The 19175-nt window shown below is 41.4% G+C and overlaps 2 protein-coding genes across 2 annotated transcripts; one reads left to right on the forward strand and one right to left on the reverse strand.

Annotated features, from left to right (window-relative positions):
- The first annotated feature begins 721 nt into the window (after window positions 1-721).
- LOC125011038 (immunoglobulin lambda-1 light chain-like) lies at window positions 722-7572 on the forward strand. Its single transcript, XM_047590028.1, has 5 exons — window positions 722-764; window positions 842-1165; window positions 5200-5241; window positions 6767-7069; window positions 7157-7572. Exons 1-5 carry the CDS (start codon window positions 722-724, stop codon window positions 7306-7308), a joined length of 864 nt encoding a protein of 287 aa, XP_047445984.1. The 3' UTR covers window positions 7309-7572.
- A 1510-nt stretch (window positions 7573-9082) lies between these two features.
- Window positions 9083-14930, reverse strand: LOC125010617. The gene is made up of 6 exons (XM_047589384.1): window positions 14882-14930; window positions 12479-12561; window positions 11585-11776; window positions 11387-11504; window positions 9593-9901; window positions 9083-9507 (listed from the first exon to the last, which is right to left on the reverse strand). The coding sequence occupies exons 1-6, from the start codon at window positions 14928-14930 to the stop codon at window positions 9314-9316; spliced, it is 945 nt and encodes a 314-aa protein (XP_047445340.1). The 3' UTR covers window positions 9083-9313.
- Between the last annotated feature and the right edge of the window lie 4245 nt (window positions 14931-19175).

The raw sequence follows: 19175 nt of genomic DNA on the forward strand, positions 1-19175 counted from the left end.
CACTGAGCTTTGATTCTACTTTTAGGAGTTGAAGTCAAACATTTGATCTTCTTCTGTCACATGTCAAATTCCTCCTGTTTGTCCTGAGAGATATTAAAGCTGTAGAGTAACATCACATATTACACAGTAAACCTGCTCTGCAGAGGATTTTAATGTTTTTATCTCTTTAAATGTCAAATATACAAATAGGACCAGAGTTGACTTTCATTTAAATGAAAGTAGATGATAGTTCATGATTTTTTAAATAATCTTACTGTCACCTTTAACAGTCATTGAACTGATTATGTGTAAAGTGTTTTCAGTCTTTTAATAGAAGAGAAGAGTTCAGTCAGAGTTGAGGAGCTGTGTGGATTTGTAGTTTTGTATTTTCATCTCAGCTCTTCAACAACAGAGAACAGTCTGTGTTACTAAAGTCACCACCAACCTGAATGTGTTTGTGGGAACATGAATGTTTTTTAGTCTTTCTGCATCATGTGACCCAGATGTTTTTCATCTGCTGTCAGATTCAAATCAAGACCATGAAAGGACACAGCAGCTTGATCTGAGCTGTCAATCATCAGCAGCCGTCTCATCTGTGGGCTGCAGGGGCTGATGGGAGCTTTGAGGACCTGCTAGAAACCACGTGGCCTCGTCTCATGTCACAGCTCGTCCTTGTTGGGCCTCAGCTGCATCAGAGCTCCACTTCTCCCCAGGTTCACCAGAGGATACACCACCACACAAAATGCTTTTCCTCCCAGCTGCTGCTCTGTGCTGTCTGTGTTCAGGTGAGTGTTTCCAACAAACTCCACCTTTAACAAACACTGTCTCACTAACCTTCATCTATCTGTCTGTGTCTCTACAGCCCTGGTTGCCATGGCAGCAGATCTGACCCAGGACCAGTTAACACTGACCAGGAGAGTTGGTCAAACAGTCTCCTTCAGATGTGAAGGAACTCACCAGTGTGATAGTGATTATATACGCTGGTACCAGAAGAAAGAAACAGAAACATTCAGAGTGATTCTGTATATTGATAAAAGCAATGGTGACATTTATAAATTTTACATTCATACTCAGGTAAATGATTTCTCAGCTGTGTATAAACAGAACAGTTGGGAGTTGGAGATAAAGAAAGTTAAAGTTGATCATTCAGCCTCCTACTACTGCGCCTGTTGGAAGGATGTTCCCCACAGTGAGAAATAATGCGAGCAGCCTGAACAAAAACCAACAGATGAACAGATGTCAAACAGTGTTTGTGACAGGAAGAGAGCAGTAAACCACAGCCCAGGTTCACATATTTCACCTCCATCTCAGACAGAGTCCCAAACATACTGAGCTGAGGGAGATTCTTCTTTCCTGCTCTCACTATTTATTTGACATCAGATTTATTGATGTTGTTAGCAGATACTTCAACAGTTAGAAAAAAGATGAAAACAACACAGAGAAGAAGAAAGAGCAAAAATACAAAGTCAATCAAAAGAATTCAATGAAAGAGCAAAAGACCACAAAGATATTTTCAAAGACTTTTAAAAGTCAAAGTTGAATAGAATGAATGATTTCAGACAAATGTTCCAGATGTAGATGAAGCTCCTCTGCTCTGAGCTGCTGCTGGAATAAAGTCCATTCCTGCTTCACAATGTTAATGAAAACACTTCCAGCAGCACTTGTTGTTTAACACCTTCCAGCAGCTTCACCACATCATTTCACTTTCTTCCATTTTCAACCAGCCGATCACCTTCAGAAATACTCAGATGACTGTGCAGTGACTCGGGTTAAAATGAGGAATGAGATCATAGAGGACTCATCACATGTTGAATGTTGGTCAAACCAAGGAGCTGGTAGACGATTTCCACACAGACAAACACACAGCACATTAAACTCCAGACAATGGTCATATAGAGAGTGGACCGTTATAAATACCTGAGGTGATAAGTGTTGTCATAGTAATTTACTGTATTGTGACATCATCCATTGGATTCTGCACCTCGAGGTCGCGTTCGCCTTGTTGGATGCATTTCTGGATATTCCTAATATGGACATGGGGGTCGTGTTAGGGCGGCGCTAAGGCGGCCCGGGCGCTGAGGCCCGCCCACTTAAACCTCTGCTACGTCTCACTCAAAGGTGAGAGGTTTAGGTAGAGTCATCCAATAACGTAAAGGTTGGTGGTTCGATTTCGCCCTGTCCCTAGTCTGTCTGTTGTGTCCTTGGACAAGACACTTAACCCACCTTTCCTCCAGGTGTGTGCTCCCTGGTCAGTGATTACGAGTGAGTGATGTTGGTGTTGGTCTGAGAGGCTGTAGGTGCACATTAGCAGCCACGTTTCCGTCAGCCTGCGCCAGGGCAACTGTGACTATGAGGTAGTTTACCACCACCAGGGTGTGACTGTGTGAGCGGATGAATGATGCAAACAATTGTAAGCATCTAAAAATGGAAAAGCGCAATATGAAACCAATGCATTACTATTATCAACATGTTTAATATCGCTGTAAAATTCAGGCGTTTAATATGGAGGTCTGTGGGGATTTGATCCCCTTTGGAGAGCTTCACTCGATGATCTGAAACCCCGCCCCCAAACGGTCATTGTCCAATCATACATCTCAGCGACCGTTACTATGTAAATGTCCTGGTGTTGTAATGTCCCTATGGTAAATGTAAGTCAGACACTAGTCATCCCCAGGAGTTTGACTGAGGGAGTCGTGTTCTTCCCGTACACGAAAACACAACAGGAGTGGTCCCTTAAGTGGATCAAACGGTGTGGAACAGAAACATACCACCAAAGATAATGTGCAAATAAAGTTTAGTTTTGACAGAGTGATCCTGACTGAACTATTGTCAGATATTAGTAATATCAGTACCTACCTTTAGCTAATATTAGCTAGCTAGAGTTACCTTCAGTGGTTGTGTTGGGTCTCATTGTTGGGAGATCTCTTAACGTTGTGTTTGGTCACTTTATATCACAGTTGAACACAGCGTCCCACCAATGCAACTTAAACTTATTTTGTTTTCTTCTTCCATGTAGCATTTTGTGAATGGACAGCGGCACCATCAGCGTCAAGAAGCTTCATGGGCTATCAACACTAGCTGTTGTGGACGACAGTGTGTTGTACTTCCACATGGGCTTCATCAGTCAAACTCAGAGGCTGCTGCCTGAGTGAAATGGTGCTAAAGTTAAATCTGGAGATTATCCCAGCTGTCATCAGGCAAGAGGCGAGAGGGGACAGTTCTCCAGTTTATCTCCTGACTAACATGGACAGACAAACAACCATTCACACTCACAGCCAATTTAGAATCATCAGTGAACATAACAAGCATGTGTTTCTATCTATCTATCTATCTATCTATCTATCTATCTATCTATCTATCTATCTATCTATCTATCTATCTATCTATCTATCTATCTATCTATCTATCTATCTATCTATCTATCTATCTATCTATCTATCTATCTATCTATCTGTCTGTCTATCCATGGTTTAAAAGTTTTTGGTGGGGGCGTGGAGCTGCTGACGTCTCATGGGACTATTGTCTGACAGTGTAAGGAATACTTTGAGGAGCTCCTCAATCCCACCAACATGCATTCCTTAGGGGAAAGAGAGCTGGAGGGCCTGGGGTTGGGCCGTCTAATCTCTGGGGCAGAATTTGCTGAGGTGGTGAAGCAGCTACCTAGATATTATCATGGTGCACAGCCAATAACCTCCTGCTCAACGTCTGGATGAGATCTGCCCTGGGTATCTCAAGGCTCTGGATGTTGTAGGGCTGTCCTGGTTGACACGCCTCTGCAACATTGCATGGACATCGGGGGCAATGCCTCTGGAGTGGCAGACCGGGGTTCCCATCTTTAAGAAAGGTGACCAGAGGGTGTGTTCCAACTATAGGAGGATCACGCTCCTCAGACTCTGCGGGAAAGTCTACGCCAGGGTGCTGGAAAAGAGGGTCCGATCGATAGTTGAACCTCAGATCGAGGAGGAACAATGCGGTTTTCGTCCCGGGCGTGGAACCATGGACCAGCTCTTTACCCTCGCTAGGGTGCTGGAGGGGAAATGGGAGTTTGCCCAACGAGTCCACATGTGTTTTGTAGATTTGAAGAAGGCCTACGACCGTGGCCCCAGGGGCATCCTGTGGGGGGTGCTCCGGGAGTATGGGGTGGATGGCCCCTTGCTAAGGGCCATTCAGTCCCTGTACCTGTATCAAAGCAGAGCGAGTTCGGTCCGTGTAGCCGGTTGTAAGTCGGACTTGTAACTTTTATGGACAGAACTTCTAGGTGCAGCCGGGTGGTGGAGGGTATCGAGTTCGGTGATCAGAGGATCTCATCCCTGCTTTTTGCAGATGATGTGGTCCTCTTAGCTTCATTGAACGGCGACCTCCAGCTCTCCACCTCTTGAAGCTCTCAATTTACCGGTCAATCTATGTTCCAACCCCTCAACTATGGTCATCAACTTTGGGTGATGACCGAAAGAACAAGATCGTGGATACAAGCGGCTGAAATGAGTTTCCTCCGTAGGGTGGCCTGGCTCAGCCTTAGAGATAGGATAAGGAAAAGGAACACTCGGGAAGAGTTCAGAGTAGAACTGCTGCTCCTCCACATCAAGAGGAGTCAGTTGAGGTGGTTCGGGCATCTGGTGAGGATGCCCCCTGTACGCCTCCCTTTAGAGGTGTTCCGGGCATCTCCCACTGGACTCGGGGTCGCCCCAGGATGCGATGGAGGGATAATATCTCCCGTCTGGCCTGGGAGTGACTGGGGATTCCTCCGGAGGAGCTAGTGGAAGTGGCCGGGGAGAGGGCTGTCTGGACCTCCCTCCCGGACCCGGATAAGCAAACGAAGACGAAACGAGCAAGCAGGAAGGGAAAGAACCCGTTCTGTTTTGTTTACAAGTTTATATTCAATACAGAGTAAAGATGTACAACGCTAATGTATTTATTAATTATTTTTGTCATGTCAGACTGTCATATCTAATTCTGCACCTATTGTTATATTTAAGTTTAATTATTTTTCTTATTAAGACTTTCAACAAACTCTCGTCCATTATGAAAAATGTTCACCACCCTCTGCACAAAACCTTTGTCAGACAGAGAAACCTGCTGTCTCTGGTATCTATTACAGAAACACATCAAGGAGCTGAAATATGATCCTTCCTCCTCATGTGACTCCTTCAACTCAGCTGACTCTCTCAGCAGCACACAGGTTTTTGTATTAGTCTTTTTCACTGTGTGACAGCAGCTACTGGTACTTCATCTTTGGCTCTGGAACTAAACTGTATGTAACAGGTAAGAACAAACATTTCTTTTCCTTCACTTGTTTTATTGTAGAAGCTGAAATGTGTTTAAAGACTTTACTATTTGAGATACTTTTTTATTTGTTTAACCAGAATGATCCCACTGAGACTGAGAAGCTCTTTTTAAAGGGAGTCCTGGTGAAAATAGACAGCAGCAAATACAAAACACAGTTAGAAAATGACACAGTTAAAAGACAAAGAAAAGACAAATGAAAAGAAGATGATTCAATTTACAAGCAGGTTATAAAAACTAGTGAATATTGTGGAGTCGGCCTCATGTCCTCTCAGTTTGGATTTAAAAGCTCTCAATGAAACAGTTGTTTTGCAACATTTTCCATGTAATAATAACATGGTCCATGTGGTCCAGAGTGGATAAAAGCACTTGACTGAGAACTGATTTGTATATAAAAGTAAAGCAGCACTGATCCTTCATGTGACCAGAGCAGCTCATCACACCCAGGAGAAGAACTCAGGTGGAATTAAATTCAGTTTAACTGAAAATATTACAAAGACTGAAATTGAGTTATTTTTAAATGAATAGTTGATTCTTTTAATTTTATATCACAGCTCATAGGGTCATTAGAAATGAATGAGGTGATGGAGGTGAAGTTGTGATTAAAACAGGATTAACATATAAATATAGAATCTGAACAGACTGCAACAACTTTTGCTACAAAACAATTAATTATAAAACAATTTAAAATATTAACATCAAGCAAAATAAGAACATTGGATCCTGGATCTGTCAATGACTCAACATAACAAAAAGGTGTTAAAACCATATTAGTCCAGTTTGGGGTTGATGAAATGCTGCAGATGCTTTTTTCTGGCTCCACACAATGCAGGTTTGACATCCGTAGTAATTCCCACAACTTTTCCAAAAATAATTTATTTTTTCCTTCTTTTTTTTTAAAAAAAATGTCTGAACAAAAGAACAAACAAACAGATAATTATGTGTCTCCTCGACCAGTTGTGTTGTCAGATTTGCTGCTCGTCCTTTAACTCAATTTTTAATTGTGTTTCTTGATGAACTGACATTTTTAAGTCTGTATCTGGTCAGAATTAACACACGTCTGCTCACACATCAAACATCAAACTGTTTTATGGAAACTTTAAGTGAAGTCATATTCTAATGTATACTGAATATATGCACCGATCAGCCATAACATTATGACCAGTGAAGTGTTTAGACGACTGAGTCAGAGCATCTCCAGAGCTGCAGCTCTTGTGGGGTGTTCCTGGTCTGTAGTGATCAGTATCTATCAAAAGGTTCAAGGAAGGAGAAGAACCAGAGACAGGTCAAGGATCATAGAGAAGGCCGGCCCGTGTGGTCCCATCCAACACACGAGCTGCTGTAGCTCAGACTGCTGAAAAAGTTGATGCTGGTTGAACTTTGTTCTGTATTGATGAGTAGTTTAGTATCAGAGTCCATGTAGTTTCCAGGATCAGGCTGAATCCAGAGCAGAGCTGGAAGCTGCTGTTGACTGTGTGAATGTGTGTGTGCTGTCAAACTTCAGATGAGCAGGTAGTGAAGCCCGTGGTGAGCGTGTACCCAGCAGCATCCAGAGCCCACCTGGAGGGGAAGAGCTCTCTGCTGTGTCTGGCCTCACACATGTTTCCTCCTGAGGTCAAGTTCTCCTGGAAAAGACAGAAGGAGGGCGGCTCTCTGGAGGATCTGACTCCTGCTGAGGGAGAGCAGCTGGAGCTCAGAGAGTCGGGACGCAGAGCCTCCATCAAGCTGGTGGATAGAGATTATCTCTGCACATATAAATACATCTGCTCCGTCGAGCATGAGGGAGGCACAGTCAATTCCAATCAAGGTAATGAAAACTTTGTGACTGTGTCCAGCAGTGATACAGATAATCTCTCACTGCAGCTCTAAACATTTGAATCCTTTTCTGTTTCAGAGGTTCTTCATGTCTCTCAGTACAAAGTGAAGCTGCTCTGTCTGCAGTACACAGTGCTGATAGTGAAGAGTCTGGTGTACTGCTGTGGACTCTCTCTGCTGACGAGCCTCAGAAACAAGGGACCGTCCACCAGCTCCACACATGCTGACTGACTGTTTTCTGCTCCTCTTTTCTCTCCATCACATCTCATCACTTCATCTCATTCATCACTTTCATCAGTCTTCAGAAATGTTGTTGAAATGTTCTTCTTTGTAATCTGTATCTGTTCATTCACGTGTTGATTGTCGTCCTGTAAATAGAAACACATATATTCACATAAAAATCTGCTCTTAGAACGTGTTCATTCTCTAGTCGTCTAGTTTATTTCCACTTTTAACTGGGACTTGTATAATAATGAAAATGAAGCTGAATCATCATCAGTTTCCAGCTGTTTCTTCTGCTCTTGTGTTTCTTCTTTCTAATAAAAAAGAAAGAAAATGAAACTTGAAGAGAATTTCCATGAGAAATGTGTCTCAGTGGTTAATGAGGTGAACTCATGATACATTTAAAGTGATTGGGACGTTCAGACTTTTTCTTCCAACTAGAACTCAGTGAACTAATGAGACTGGAGGTGAACCAACATGGACGCCTGCTTCACAACAACAGCATGACTTGTTTGTCTCATGGGTTTGAGTCTCTGTCTCACTGAGGCTTGTGTTCTGTTCTGATTAATGACAACACAACAACAGGAAGCATTATTGTTTCTAATAGAAGCTGAAAATCCTCTCACAGGATCAATTTAAACACTTTACAGGTAAAAACTTTAAACTTCTTTAAAGTTCTATTTATCAGAGAGGAGACATTTATTTGAGGATGGAAGATTCTAAACACAACACAATGAAATAATTAGTTTTATTTAACTGTAAACACTAATGTGTTTATAATAATGAATGTAAATGTGTTTCTCTCTCAGATGAAGAACACAGGTGCTTCCTTTAAAGATTCTTTAACCAGAGCTGGTGGTGAAACTGTCATTGTGTCATTAAAGTGAAAAGCCACAGCTAACGGTGTGGAGGCTGCAGAGCACAAACCCATACAGCCCGTCTGCTGCAGGAAGGAAGTCTGATTGGCTGTCAGCAGTTTGTTTTCTGTCCTAATAACCACTGAGGACAGATTCATATCGGCTGCTGAACACATGTGTGAGCTCCTCTCCTCCTACCACGTAGCCTCTTATTTCCACCGAGTCGTCCGACAACAATGATTCTGACCTACTTTTACTTTTTATTACATTTCATTAATAAATCTTCCTCCAGAGCTGTGGAGTTAAAGCAGTTTCACCCAGAAATCATCAAACCATCTGACCTAGCTCCTCTCAGTCAGCTGTGAAACAAACTGTGAATCTAATCTCAGGAAATAAAGTCGACTGAGTAACTTCATTATGTCACAGTGTAACAGATACCAAGGTCTGATTAGGACTTTACATATATCTGGTCAATATAAAAAACATGAATGAACTGAAAACATGAACAATCTTCTGTGGAATAATGATTTCTACATTTAAAGGAGTGGTTATTGTAAATGATTATATCTAAATTATCATTAATTCATGTTTGAAACATCAAGATTTCACCTAAAGCAGGAAAAAAAAAACATTTTAAAGTTATATATATATATATATATATATATATATATATATATATATATAAAGAAGTGAATTCTGGAATTAATTCTAAGCTTCTGTTGAACTTGTCATCAGAAATAAAGTGGCTCAAGTTGTTTCTTATTTCTTTTCAATAAATACTGAGTAGCGATCTATTTTATTCATATTATTTCTTCACTTGTTTTGCTACGTTTTACAAGTTTCTCTGCAGATGAAAAGACCCCGATACTCAGATCATAAGAAAACACTGAGATAGATTTACTTTGACAAAAACAGAGAGAGAAATCTCAAATAATCTTGTTATTTTATTTCATTGAATAAAAACTGAGCATTGCACAAAAAACAGGAAGAGATGATAAAAGTATTGCAGCTAAAAAAAAGCCCTTTTTGCTGAAACGGCTTTTAAAGCAAAAAACACATCAAGAGCTGTTAGGCTTCTGTTCATGTGCTGTGAGGAACTGATTTGTTGATGTGTGGCTGTTTGACCGGTGTGAGGGAGAAGCTGCTGCAGAAAACAGTCAGTCAGCATGTGTGGAGCTGGTGGACGGTCCCTTGTTCCTGAGGCTCATCAGCAGAGAGAGTCCACAGCAGTACACCAGACTCTTCACTATCAGCAGTGTGTAGGTGAAGCAGAAGAGCCTCTCTTTGTACCAGTGTGGGGCAGCGGCCGGTGGAGCAGGAGGTGGAGGTGGAGGAGGAGGCACAGGCACTTCTGTGAAAGAAAAATGAATAAAAGAGTGTCAGCGACCTTAAGATTCTTTGCTGTCTGAATCACACAGTCACCAAGCCTTCATTACCTTGTAGCACTTTGGCCTCCACTGTGTCTCCCTCGTGCTCGACGGAGCACTGGTATCTGTACTCGTGCACATCGTCCCCTTGCAGCAGCCGGATGGAGGCTCTGATTCCCGACTCTCTGAGCTCCAGCTGCTCTCCCTCAGCAGGGGTCAGATCCTCCAGAGAGCCGCCCTCCTTCTGTCTTTTCCAGGAGAACTTGACCTCAGGAGGAAACATGTGTGAGGCCAGACACAGCAGAGAGCTCTTCCCCTCCAGGTGGGCTCTGGATGCTGCTGGGTACACGCTCACCACGGGCTTCACTACCTGCTCATCTGAAGTTTGACAGCACACACACACACACACACACACACACACACACACACACACACATTCACCATCACATGGCACAAAATGTTCATATTCCAAAATGTATGATACGTGAAAGAAAAGGAATTTAAATATATGTCAAAGACAATGAAAGTAACAATTAAAAGAATTAAAACCACTTCCGGTGACATTCAATGTGAAGTAAAGAGATGTATCGAGTACTGTATGAGATGATAACCTAAATACAACTTATTTAAAAACGTTCCCATTTAATGAACTGTCCTTTTACAAACAAACATTTTAAGAACAACCTGAGAAGCTAAAGGAAAATAAGTGCATTTTCAGCTCATAGTGTTGACTACAGCTGAGTTCTGGTTCCTCGATGTCCACGACTCCGACTGAAACAGTTGTGCTCGTGGAACAGTTTGGAATAATAGTTGGATGCAGCTTCTATGTCATTTTATACTTTAAACAAGTTGAAATTATTATATTTATGAGTTTATGAGTTTCATCATTAAATATAATTTAAAATCGGTTGTGCTGAAACACAGAACAAAAAACGATTAATAAAATAAATGAAAACACAAATGTCGAAGGAACAGGTTTAAATGAGCGGATGACATTTTCCGATATAGAAAAAAAGACGTTATCATGTAAATAAAATCACGCGTGTTATATTTTTATAACTTTTATAAGTATCTATACAGACACATTGATTTTACTTAGAATTATAATTACAACGGTATTATTGAAAATGAGTTTATAGTAAATCAGATTTATAGCCTACATCATGTATATAAACGGACAATCCAGACCTACCTAATATATATTTCTTAATATTCAATACATTCACCAAATTATGACATTAATCCGAATTGTACATAATCAAATGTAAATATACGTCACAGCTACACAGCTACAGTACAACACTGAGACACGTGTTTTACGATCATAAAACCCTGAAATCGTATTTAACCTCGAATATCTAATGACTAAGAAGAGCACGATGCCACAACCACCACAAAAATGTAATTCATTCATTTAATTAAATATTACATTTAATTAGAAAGAATTTCAGTCTGAATCTGAAACGTCATCGGGTCCGTGTCATAAATTAAAATTAATTAACAGGAGACTTTATATCGACGAAAGAACGACTTCATGTTAAATATAATATAATATAATATAATATAATATAATATAATATAATATAATATAATATAATAGAAGAGAAGAGAAGAGAAGAGAAGAAACCCGGTTTAAAGATTTATTAAACAACTGCTGACGAGAACAAAACAGGTTTCACTCTCATCTTAATCATACGATGTGTCTACTTTTCTTTAAAAAGTACATTTTATATGTAATGTGTTTGTGTTGTTGTTGTTGTTGTTGTTTTGTTTTTTTACAAAACTGACACTTGAACGCAGACGGACCCGAGAACTTTTACGGTAAATTCAGACGAATGAAACCAGAAGGACTCGGATTCGTACCTGAAACATAGAGCGTGGTTCCAGAGCCAAAGATGAGGTAGCTGTTGGTGTCGTTGGATCCTCTCACGGTGAAACAGACCGATACAAAAACCTGTGAGCTGCTCTGCTGAGGTTCCTGCTGAGGAAGCAGGATCACGTTTCATTTCCAGGAGGGTCTGACTACAATGAGATCTTTAATAAACCACGCGTGAACTTTACCTCGTTGTTTTCTGCATTTTCGGGATTTTTGTCTGAAGTCTTCGGTGGCAAGACAACATGTCTCCCTCCCCACGTTAGTGTCCCGCAGGGCTTAATAAAAACCAGAGGACAGAGACGCGTCGTTGTTGTGACTGTGAAGTTTTGATCAGGTGTAAGTTCCTGGTTCCTGAGTTTAGTGTCACATGCACGGACCTGGTTTCAGGACAGAAATCACAGGGTTAGTGGAGATGGTTGGGGTGGGGGCCAGGGAGTGCACCATGTCAAGAAAAGGTCCTCACAAAGATAGGAACATAGGTGTGTGTGTGTGTGTGTGTGTGTGTGTGTGTGTGTGAGAGAGAGAGAGAACAGGGAGTACATTGAGAATTAAAGTCATCCTGTCTTATCTCCCATTATAAACAATAAATCAAATCAAATCAAAACCAAATCACACTTTTTTTATGTAGCACTTTTCGTGCAAAAAAGAAAATGCAACACAAAAGCGCTTCTCAAACAAAAACAAAACAGACACACACACACTCACACCCATATACACACGATAAGTTGTTGAGACTTAGCAGTGAGGCTAGAGACAAGGAGGATGCTACCTTTAAGGAAAAACACTACAACAACACACAACAGCAGCTCAACACTAATAAACCGATGAACTCAGGTAGAGTTTTGATGCAGCAGTGTTGTCAGGTATTGATCAGATTGTACAGTCCAGAGTCATTTAGCTCATTTATTGCTTTTGGATGGAAACTGTTTATGAGTCTGGGGGTGTGAGCCTCTATTGGTCTGTGGTACGGCCCCCCAGGGAAGGCTGGCTCTTGTGGTCCCAGCCAACAAACCCCTGAAGTAGTTGATGCCGGTGTTGATAGGAAGGAGGCTCAGACTGGTCATGGTGTCCATGCTGACCTCTGACCTCTGACCTCTGATGGAAGCTGTTGTGTACTGACGCGTCGATGAAAAGAAGTGATTCCCCGCTGACACGTCTTCTCCTGCATTCAAAAAAGCTTCGTTAGAAGAACTCATGCCCAATCTGAGGCAACCGCGTTCAGCTCCAACACTCTCCTTATTTATGTTTTCTCTTCTCCACAAACTCCACAACTATTAACAAATTAAATGAAAGGAGAGCTTGACCCCGTACATCACACATTCAGTCATCAGACGGTCCGGACACGAGAAGGAAGGAAACATCACTTGGTAACAGTAGATACGTATCAAACAGGTCCACGCACCCTGGGAGGTAAGTGAAGGATGTTTGATTATACAGAGCAGTTATTATCAGTAGTAACTGTGTTATAGACATTTTAACCTTTGAGCAATGAACATATTTAACAAACCCAGAAATAAAGGAGGGATAGGAAGAGGATCATCAGGAGGATGTTAGAGCTGAACGAGGTGGACTCTACAACTGGTACCAAGAGCTCCTCAGATTCAACAAGCGTTTTTGACACTTCTTTCTTTAAATAAAGCTGTTTAAATGTGTTTCATCTCAGCATCATGGACCAATGAGTCACAGTGGAAGGAAGGAGATGGATCAATGATGTCTTTTACATCATGCACAATGCACAGCATAATGGAGGAGGATCAAGCACGTGGGCAGTGTCGTGGTGATGACGAGACATGGGTCCTTCTACTCATGTGTACTTTAACAAACGTGTCAAATTCTCATGGAAGCGTTTATTCCCTGATGGCTTGTTTCAGAGGTTCAGGAATGACCCAGACAAGACTGATCCATGGAGACGTCCTGGTGCCAGATACAACAGCACAGCGTCAGAGTCCTGATGGAGTGCCAAAGAGGGACATGCACAATAATAAGGAGTTGGACATGATGTTATGGCTGGTTCTTGTACAGTATGTGGAGCTGAGAGCTTCACGAGACAAAAGAGCTGGACCCTGTCCCAGCCTAAACTAACATGGGAACAATCAGCAGAGTGAAGCTTCACGTGTGGTTTGTTGTCAGGTCAGAACCAGAGCTCAGTCATACGTCTCCTCTAAACATGTTTGACCGTATATAAAACACATTTACTAAAATAAATTCATATGATTCAGGAGGGGAAAAATGAATTGTCAAACTCTAAATTTTCATAACTGCACAGATGATGCATTTTATTTGTCTGGGCTATATTAATATGCAAATGTTTTTATTGAAATGTTCTGGAGGGGTGGGGCACAGTGACAAAAAAAACGAATGTTCTGGATTCAGGCGCCTTCTCACAAACATACTAAGAGTGGCCTCCAAACTAAACGTAAAGTCAGGAATCAGGAGGAGGAGGAGAAAACAAATCACTCTCAGCAGAAGAATCTGTAAACAGTGACGCTGGAACATCCACAAGACGAGAATGAAAACTAGATTTAGACCTACTGGGCTTACTGTCTTCTTAAACTTAAATTCTGTAGAAGATGATGACGCATCAAATGGCAAAAAAAGAAAAAAGGCTCTTTGCTGTCGCAGTACTTTAAGAACTACAGGAAGAGATCAGTGGTGTATTTAGCAGTATTTCGGAGATGTGACAATTGAGAATTGTGTGCAAATAAATGTATGATCTGGTTGTGAGTTCATTATTACACAGAATGAGATGTTACAATCTCTTGTGCCAAGATCCCGGGCAAAACTCATTTACAACCCAACAGAAAACTGAGCAGCAGGCTACCAGCTAGAAACCAATCATGAGACACCAGCTAACTGATTGTGTTGATTGTTAATTGTTAACCCGTTGGTCAAGTTTCCCCCTTGTTTCTGTTCTGGACTAGTCCTAAGAGTATATAACCCTTTTTTACATTTTACACCTTTATCTTCTGTTTTTCTGTTCTGTCCCTAACAGTGTGACTTTCAACCACAGAGACATTAGCTTAGCCCTTTTTACTGCTATTCACCAAACACACGCTTTGTGTCAGTCTGGTGTCCTAGCTACGTCTCTCTCTGATACAAACCCGTCAAATCAGACTATTCTACTGAGTGAGTAGTGTGTGTGGTTTACTGCTGTCTCCCCGTCACCAGCATCTGTTCGCCTGCTGGTTTTTGTGCAGGCTGCTCGGATCATTTCGTGCTGTGGGAACCTTTCCAGCAGGCACAGTAGTAGGCGGCTGAGTGAGCAGAGATGATGTTTTTTATGATCAGGTTTCCACCGTTTGTCTTTCTCGTAACGTCAAAAGATTCCCTTTGAGGATGACGGAACAGAGAAATTTTCTTTTCCCATGTGCGATCAAAACGCACGACCGCTGTGAATGTTTTATTGTCCACTTTCTGGTACCAGTACACAAAGTTGTTGTCACATTGGTCAACACCCGTGCACCCCAAGAAAACGGTTTCACCAGTTTTCCTGGTCATCGTCGGCTGGTCCTGGGTCAGCTCTGCTGCCATGGCAACCAGGGCTGTAGAGACACAGACAGATAGATGAAGGTTAGTGAGACAGCGTTTGTTAAAGGTGGAGTTTGTTGGAAACACTCACCTGAACACAGACAGCACAGAGCAGCAGCTGGGAGGAAAAGCATTTTGTGTGGTGGTGTATCCTCTGGTGAACCTGGGGAGAAGTGGAGCTCTGATGCAGCTGAGGCCCAACAAGGACGAGCTGTGACATGAGACGAGGCCACGTGGTTTCTAGCAGGTCCTCAAAGCTCCCATCAGCCCCTGCAGCCCACAGATGAGACGGCTGCTGATGATTGACAGCTCAGATCAAGCTGCTGTGTCCTTTCATGGTCTTGATTTGAATCTGACAGCAGATGAAAAACATCTGGGTCACATGATGCAGAAAGACTAAAAAACATTCATGTTCCCACAAACACATTCAGGTTGGTGGTGACTTTAGTAACACAGACTGTTCTCTGTTGTTGAAGAGATGAGATGAAAATACAAAACCACAAATCCACACAGCTCCTCAACTCTGACTGAGATCTTCAATGTGTTTCACTTCATTCAGTAATGGAAGTGAATTTCTAGTGACTTGAATTCTTTTCCCACTCTGTCTCTCTGTCTATTTCAGCTGAGATGAAAGTTAATTCTCTTTGAAAGTTTTTAAATCATGAACTAATTACTGAAAACTTGAAAATATAATAATATAATAATCCATGTATTTGTATGATTTTATTTGTATATTTGACATTTAAAGAGATGAAACCATTAAAAATCCTTCTCAGATCAGGTTTATTGTCTAATATTACTCTACAGCTTTAATATCTATCAGAACATACAGGAGGAATTTGACAAGTTAAACAAAAGATCAAATATTTTGACATGTTTGACAATTAGAGACCTGATCAGCTCTGATCATTTTGAATTGAATAAGCAAAGAGAAGCAGCGCCATCCTGTGGAGAGTCACTGAAAGTACAAAGGCATCCAGACGCACAGAGCTGCTGCCTCAGCTCCAGACTCTACGCTCTCTACACTATCTCTGACTGTGTCTCCACGAGCAAAAACAATGTCACCATCAAACATGAAGATGACACAACCATCCTGGGATGAGACTTCATACAGAGAACAAGTAAATAACATCACCACCTATGGAGAGGACAACAATCTTGTTCTCAACATAGTAAAAACAAAAGAACTCATTCTGAAATTCAAGAGGAAAGCCCCCCTCTGCATCCTCTCAACATCCAGGGGACTGAAGTGGATCAGTCAGACAGTCACAAGTTCCTGGTCTTCAGGTGTCAGAAGACATGAGCTCAGCCACGAACACCAGAGCAACAGTGATGAAGGCCAGACTCAAATGTCAGCCCCTCACCCAGACCTACAGAGGACTCGTTTATCAAGTATTTGCATTGGCTCCCCATGCGCTTCAGCAGGATAATTTTAAGTTTCTTTTAGTAGTTTTTAAATGTCTTAATGGTCTTGGACCTTCTTATTTGTCTGACCTACTTTTACCGTATCGACCCTCATGAACCCTGAAGTCCTCTGGTACCGGCCTTTTAACCAACCACAAGTTCTATCTAAGACACACAGGGAGGCAGCATTCAGTTATTATGGCCCCGACTGTGGAACAGCTGGAGAAGCTCAGGGCCTCAGAGACTGTTGATACTTTTAAAAAGAGGCCAAAGACTCTAGAATCTTTTTAATTCTTCTTCTTGTACATGATTTGAATTCCTACTAACTTTGTTTTATCTGATTTGATGATTTTATTTCATCCTGACTTTTTTAATATTATCACCTAGTCTTACTTGGTAAGGGACGTTTTAATTTATTTCTTTAATTTTTATCAGTTTATTTTAGTTTCTTACCACATCTTACTGTTTTAGTCTTTTAGTTCTAGGAGCCTGTTCCTGTCAGCCTGTGGGGCTGCCGTCTGTTGGCTCCCCTCATCCTGGTTCCTGTTATCTTGGGGTGATCTTTACGGCAGAGACCCTATGGTCTGTCATGGTTTATGTCTGACTTTTATTTTGTGAATCATGTGTTCTGTTTCCTGTTTTATTTTGTTAAGTTCTGGATTTCCTGTCTTGTGCTTCCTTGTGTGTCCCTTGATTGTTCATTGGGTTCACCTGCTGTCATTGCCCTGATCAGTTTCACCTGTGTCTTGTCAGCCCTCAGCCCTCTTGTGTACATGTAGCCCTGCCTTTCCCTTTGCTCCTTGTCGCGTCATTTTATGTCTCCTCTATGTTGCCACGTTCCTTGTTTTTCCTTGCATTGTTGAATTGTTGATGAATGTTTTTTTCTTTCTTTCTTTCTTTTTTTTTTTGGAAAAAGAACTACATTAATAAAGTTTGATTTGGGGCATCAGGGCTGAAAGGATTTAATTTCATTTTTATTTTATTTCATTTCATTTATTTTAAAATGCTGACGAGGAGAACCTTGCTCTGGACTTCAAATGTCCCTGTACTAAAGTCTGTTCTATTCTATCAGACAGTCTCAAGATGAACTTGCCCAAGAGTTTCCAGCAGTTCCAGCAACTTGTGCTGTTTTTCGATCTACGTGTAAACTGGAACAAGGAAGAATTTGATTTCAGTGACTGCTTTTTTCTGATCCTGGTGTTGGTCACTTGTGTTCCTCAGTGGATGAGGAAGAGGATGTCATTAGATTAAAGATGGTTTCTCAGTTTCATCAGCTGTCTTTGTCTTGTGACAGTTGATTGGTGAATAAAGGTGATGCTAGCTTATCTCCTTTACTTGAAGCTGCAGTACTGGGTGATGGTCTCAGTCTTTGACAGTGGGTTCATTTGTGAGGGGCCTCTTGCTTGTATCTATATGATGAATTCACAGGAGCTGTCCAGTGCTGAAGTTACCTCTCCTTGTGTGAGTCTGTCAGTAGAGAGGGTTCAGAGGAGCTGTCCAGTGCTGAAGTGAGGAACTGGTTTGTCAGTGGCCTTGACCCAAGGAAATCTGACAAACTCTGAAGTTTTGAACAATATCTCAGGATGTTTGGGTGATCTTTCTTATTTACAGTGTACTGATCTGATAGAGTTCATTGAGACTTGTAAATCTGCAGAGACCTGGTAGTGTTTTCTGTGTGTTTCGTAGTCACTGTTCCTGATGTCTGATTGTGACATGATGCGATTTTGATCCTGATCGATCAAAACTTCAGCAGCATTTTAATGTTGGAACCATTTCCAACTGCTTTCTATACAGACTGATACTTTATTGCACTAGTTACCGGTCGAAGAATCGGGTCCATCTGGAGTGTCAGCAGATGAACATGATGATTCATGGAAGACAAGAGAAGAAAAGAATCAAGCTGTGTTACAGATGTATTTCTACTCCACATTCCAGCTCAGGCCTGGCCCGTGGCATAGGCAGTATGGGCAAATGCTAAAGACACCATCCATCCAGGGGGCGCTGATGGGGAGAAGAATAAAAAAAGTGCAACTAATATTTATGTTGTTATTTTTATACTAAAACTAATTAAACCCACATTAATGGTACTGCATTGCAAAGCCTATTAAATAATAACAATGCCCTTGTACATCCATGTTAAAGTGCACATCATGTATGTTAATTCTTCATAACTCAGCATTTCCACGTGCTATATTTTACTGCAGTTTACTGCTTCTTTGCATTCTGCTAATCAGCATTTCACTGTAATGATAATAAGATTGAATCTAATCTAATTAGCATATCAGAAAAAAATTGCCTTGTATATTATACATGTACAGCATAGTGAAGTAATTCCTAGAATAAACTTTTACTATTAGACTCTAACACCCAACGATGTCACTGACTCCCGTTCTCTCTTCAGATACGCTGTTAAACCCTGATCCTGCAAATCCTGGGCCATCTACAGTCACCGCCACTTCATCAGCATCAAGCGATCCTCCTGTCGCCTCCACCTCAGAAGAACCCTGTGATGCAGCATCAGGAATAAAGGCTGCACGAATAGACCCTGACTGGCCATCTCCTCTTACCGATGAAGTACGAACAGGATTGTTTCACAGAGGTCCATTTCAAACTGAAAACAACTTAACATTCTCTAAACAAAAGGACGGACGAAGGTGTCAACATGACTATTTTAACAGACACTTGGACAATGGAGAAAAAATCAGAAGCTGGCTGATGTACTCAAAAAAGGATGATAGCTTGATCTGATTGTTAATGGTTTTCATTGTTTCTCTAAAAATGAAATGTCAGAGACACAGCTATTCAGTTTCTACCACAGGATGGCGCTGCTTCTCTTTGCTTTAT

This window comes from Mugil cephalus, chromosome 7 (genome assembly GCF_022458985.1).
Source record: "Mugil cephalus isolate CIBA_MC_2020 chromosome 7, CIBA_Mcephalus_1.1, whole genome shotgun sequence".
Lineage (NCBI taxonomy): Eukaryota > Metazoa > Chordata > Actinopteri > Mugiliformes > Mugilidae > Mugil > Mugil cephalus.

What these genes read in the sequence shown, in the direction of transcription:
- LOC125011038 (XM_047590028.1), top strand. Translation starts at nt 722, where the DNA reads ATGCTTTTCCTCCCAGCTGCTGCTCTGTGCTGTCTGTGTTCAG. An exon ending in TCTGTGCTGTCTGTGTTCAG is followed by an intron (nt 765 to 841) that starts GTGAGTGTTTCC and finishes GTGTCTCTACAG; the next exon opens with CCCTGGTTGCCATGGCAGCA. An exon ending in CACAGTCAATTCCAATCAAG is followed by an intron (nt 7,070 to 7,156) that starts GTAATGAAAACT and finishes TTTCTGTTTCAG; the next exon opens with AGGTTCTTCATGTCTCTCAG.
- LOC125010617 (XM_047589384.1), bottom strand. Translation starts at nt 14,930, where the DNA reads ATGGCAGCAGAGCTGACCCAGGACCAGCCGACGATGACCAGGAAAACT. An exon ending in TCAGAGGTCAGAGGTCAGAG is followed by an intron (nt 11,777 to 12,478) that starts GTCAGCATGGAC and finishes TCCTGAAACCAG; the next exon opens with GTCCGTGCATGTGACACTAA. An exon ending in GGAGGCCAAAGTGCTACAAG is followed by an intron (nt 9,508 to 9,592) that starts GTAATGAAGGCT and finishes TTTCTTTCACAG; the next exon opens with AAGTGCCTGTGCCTCCTCCT.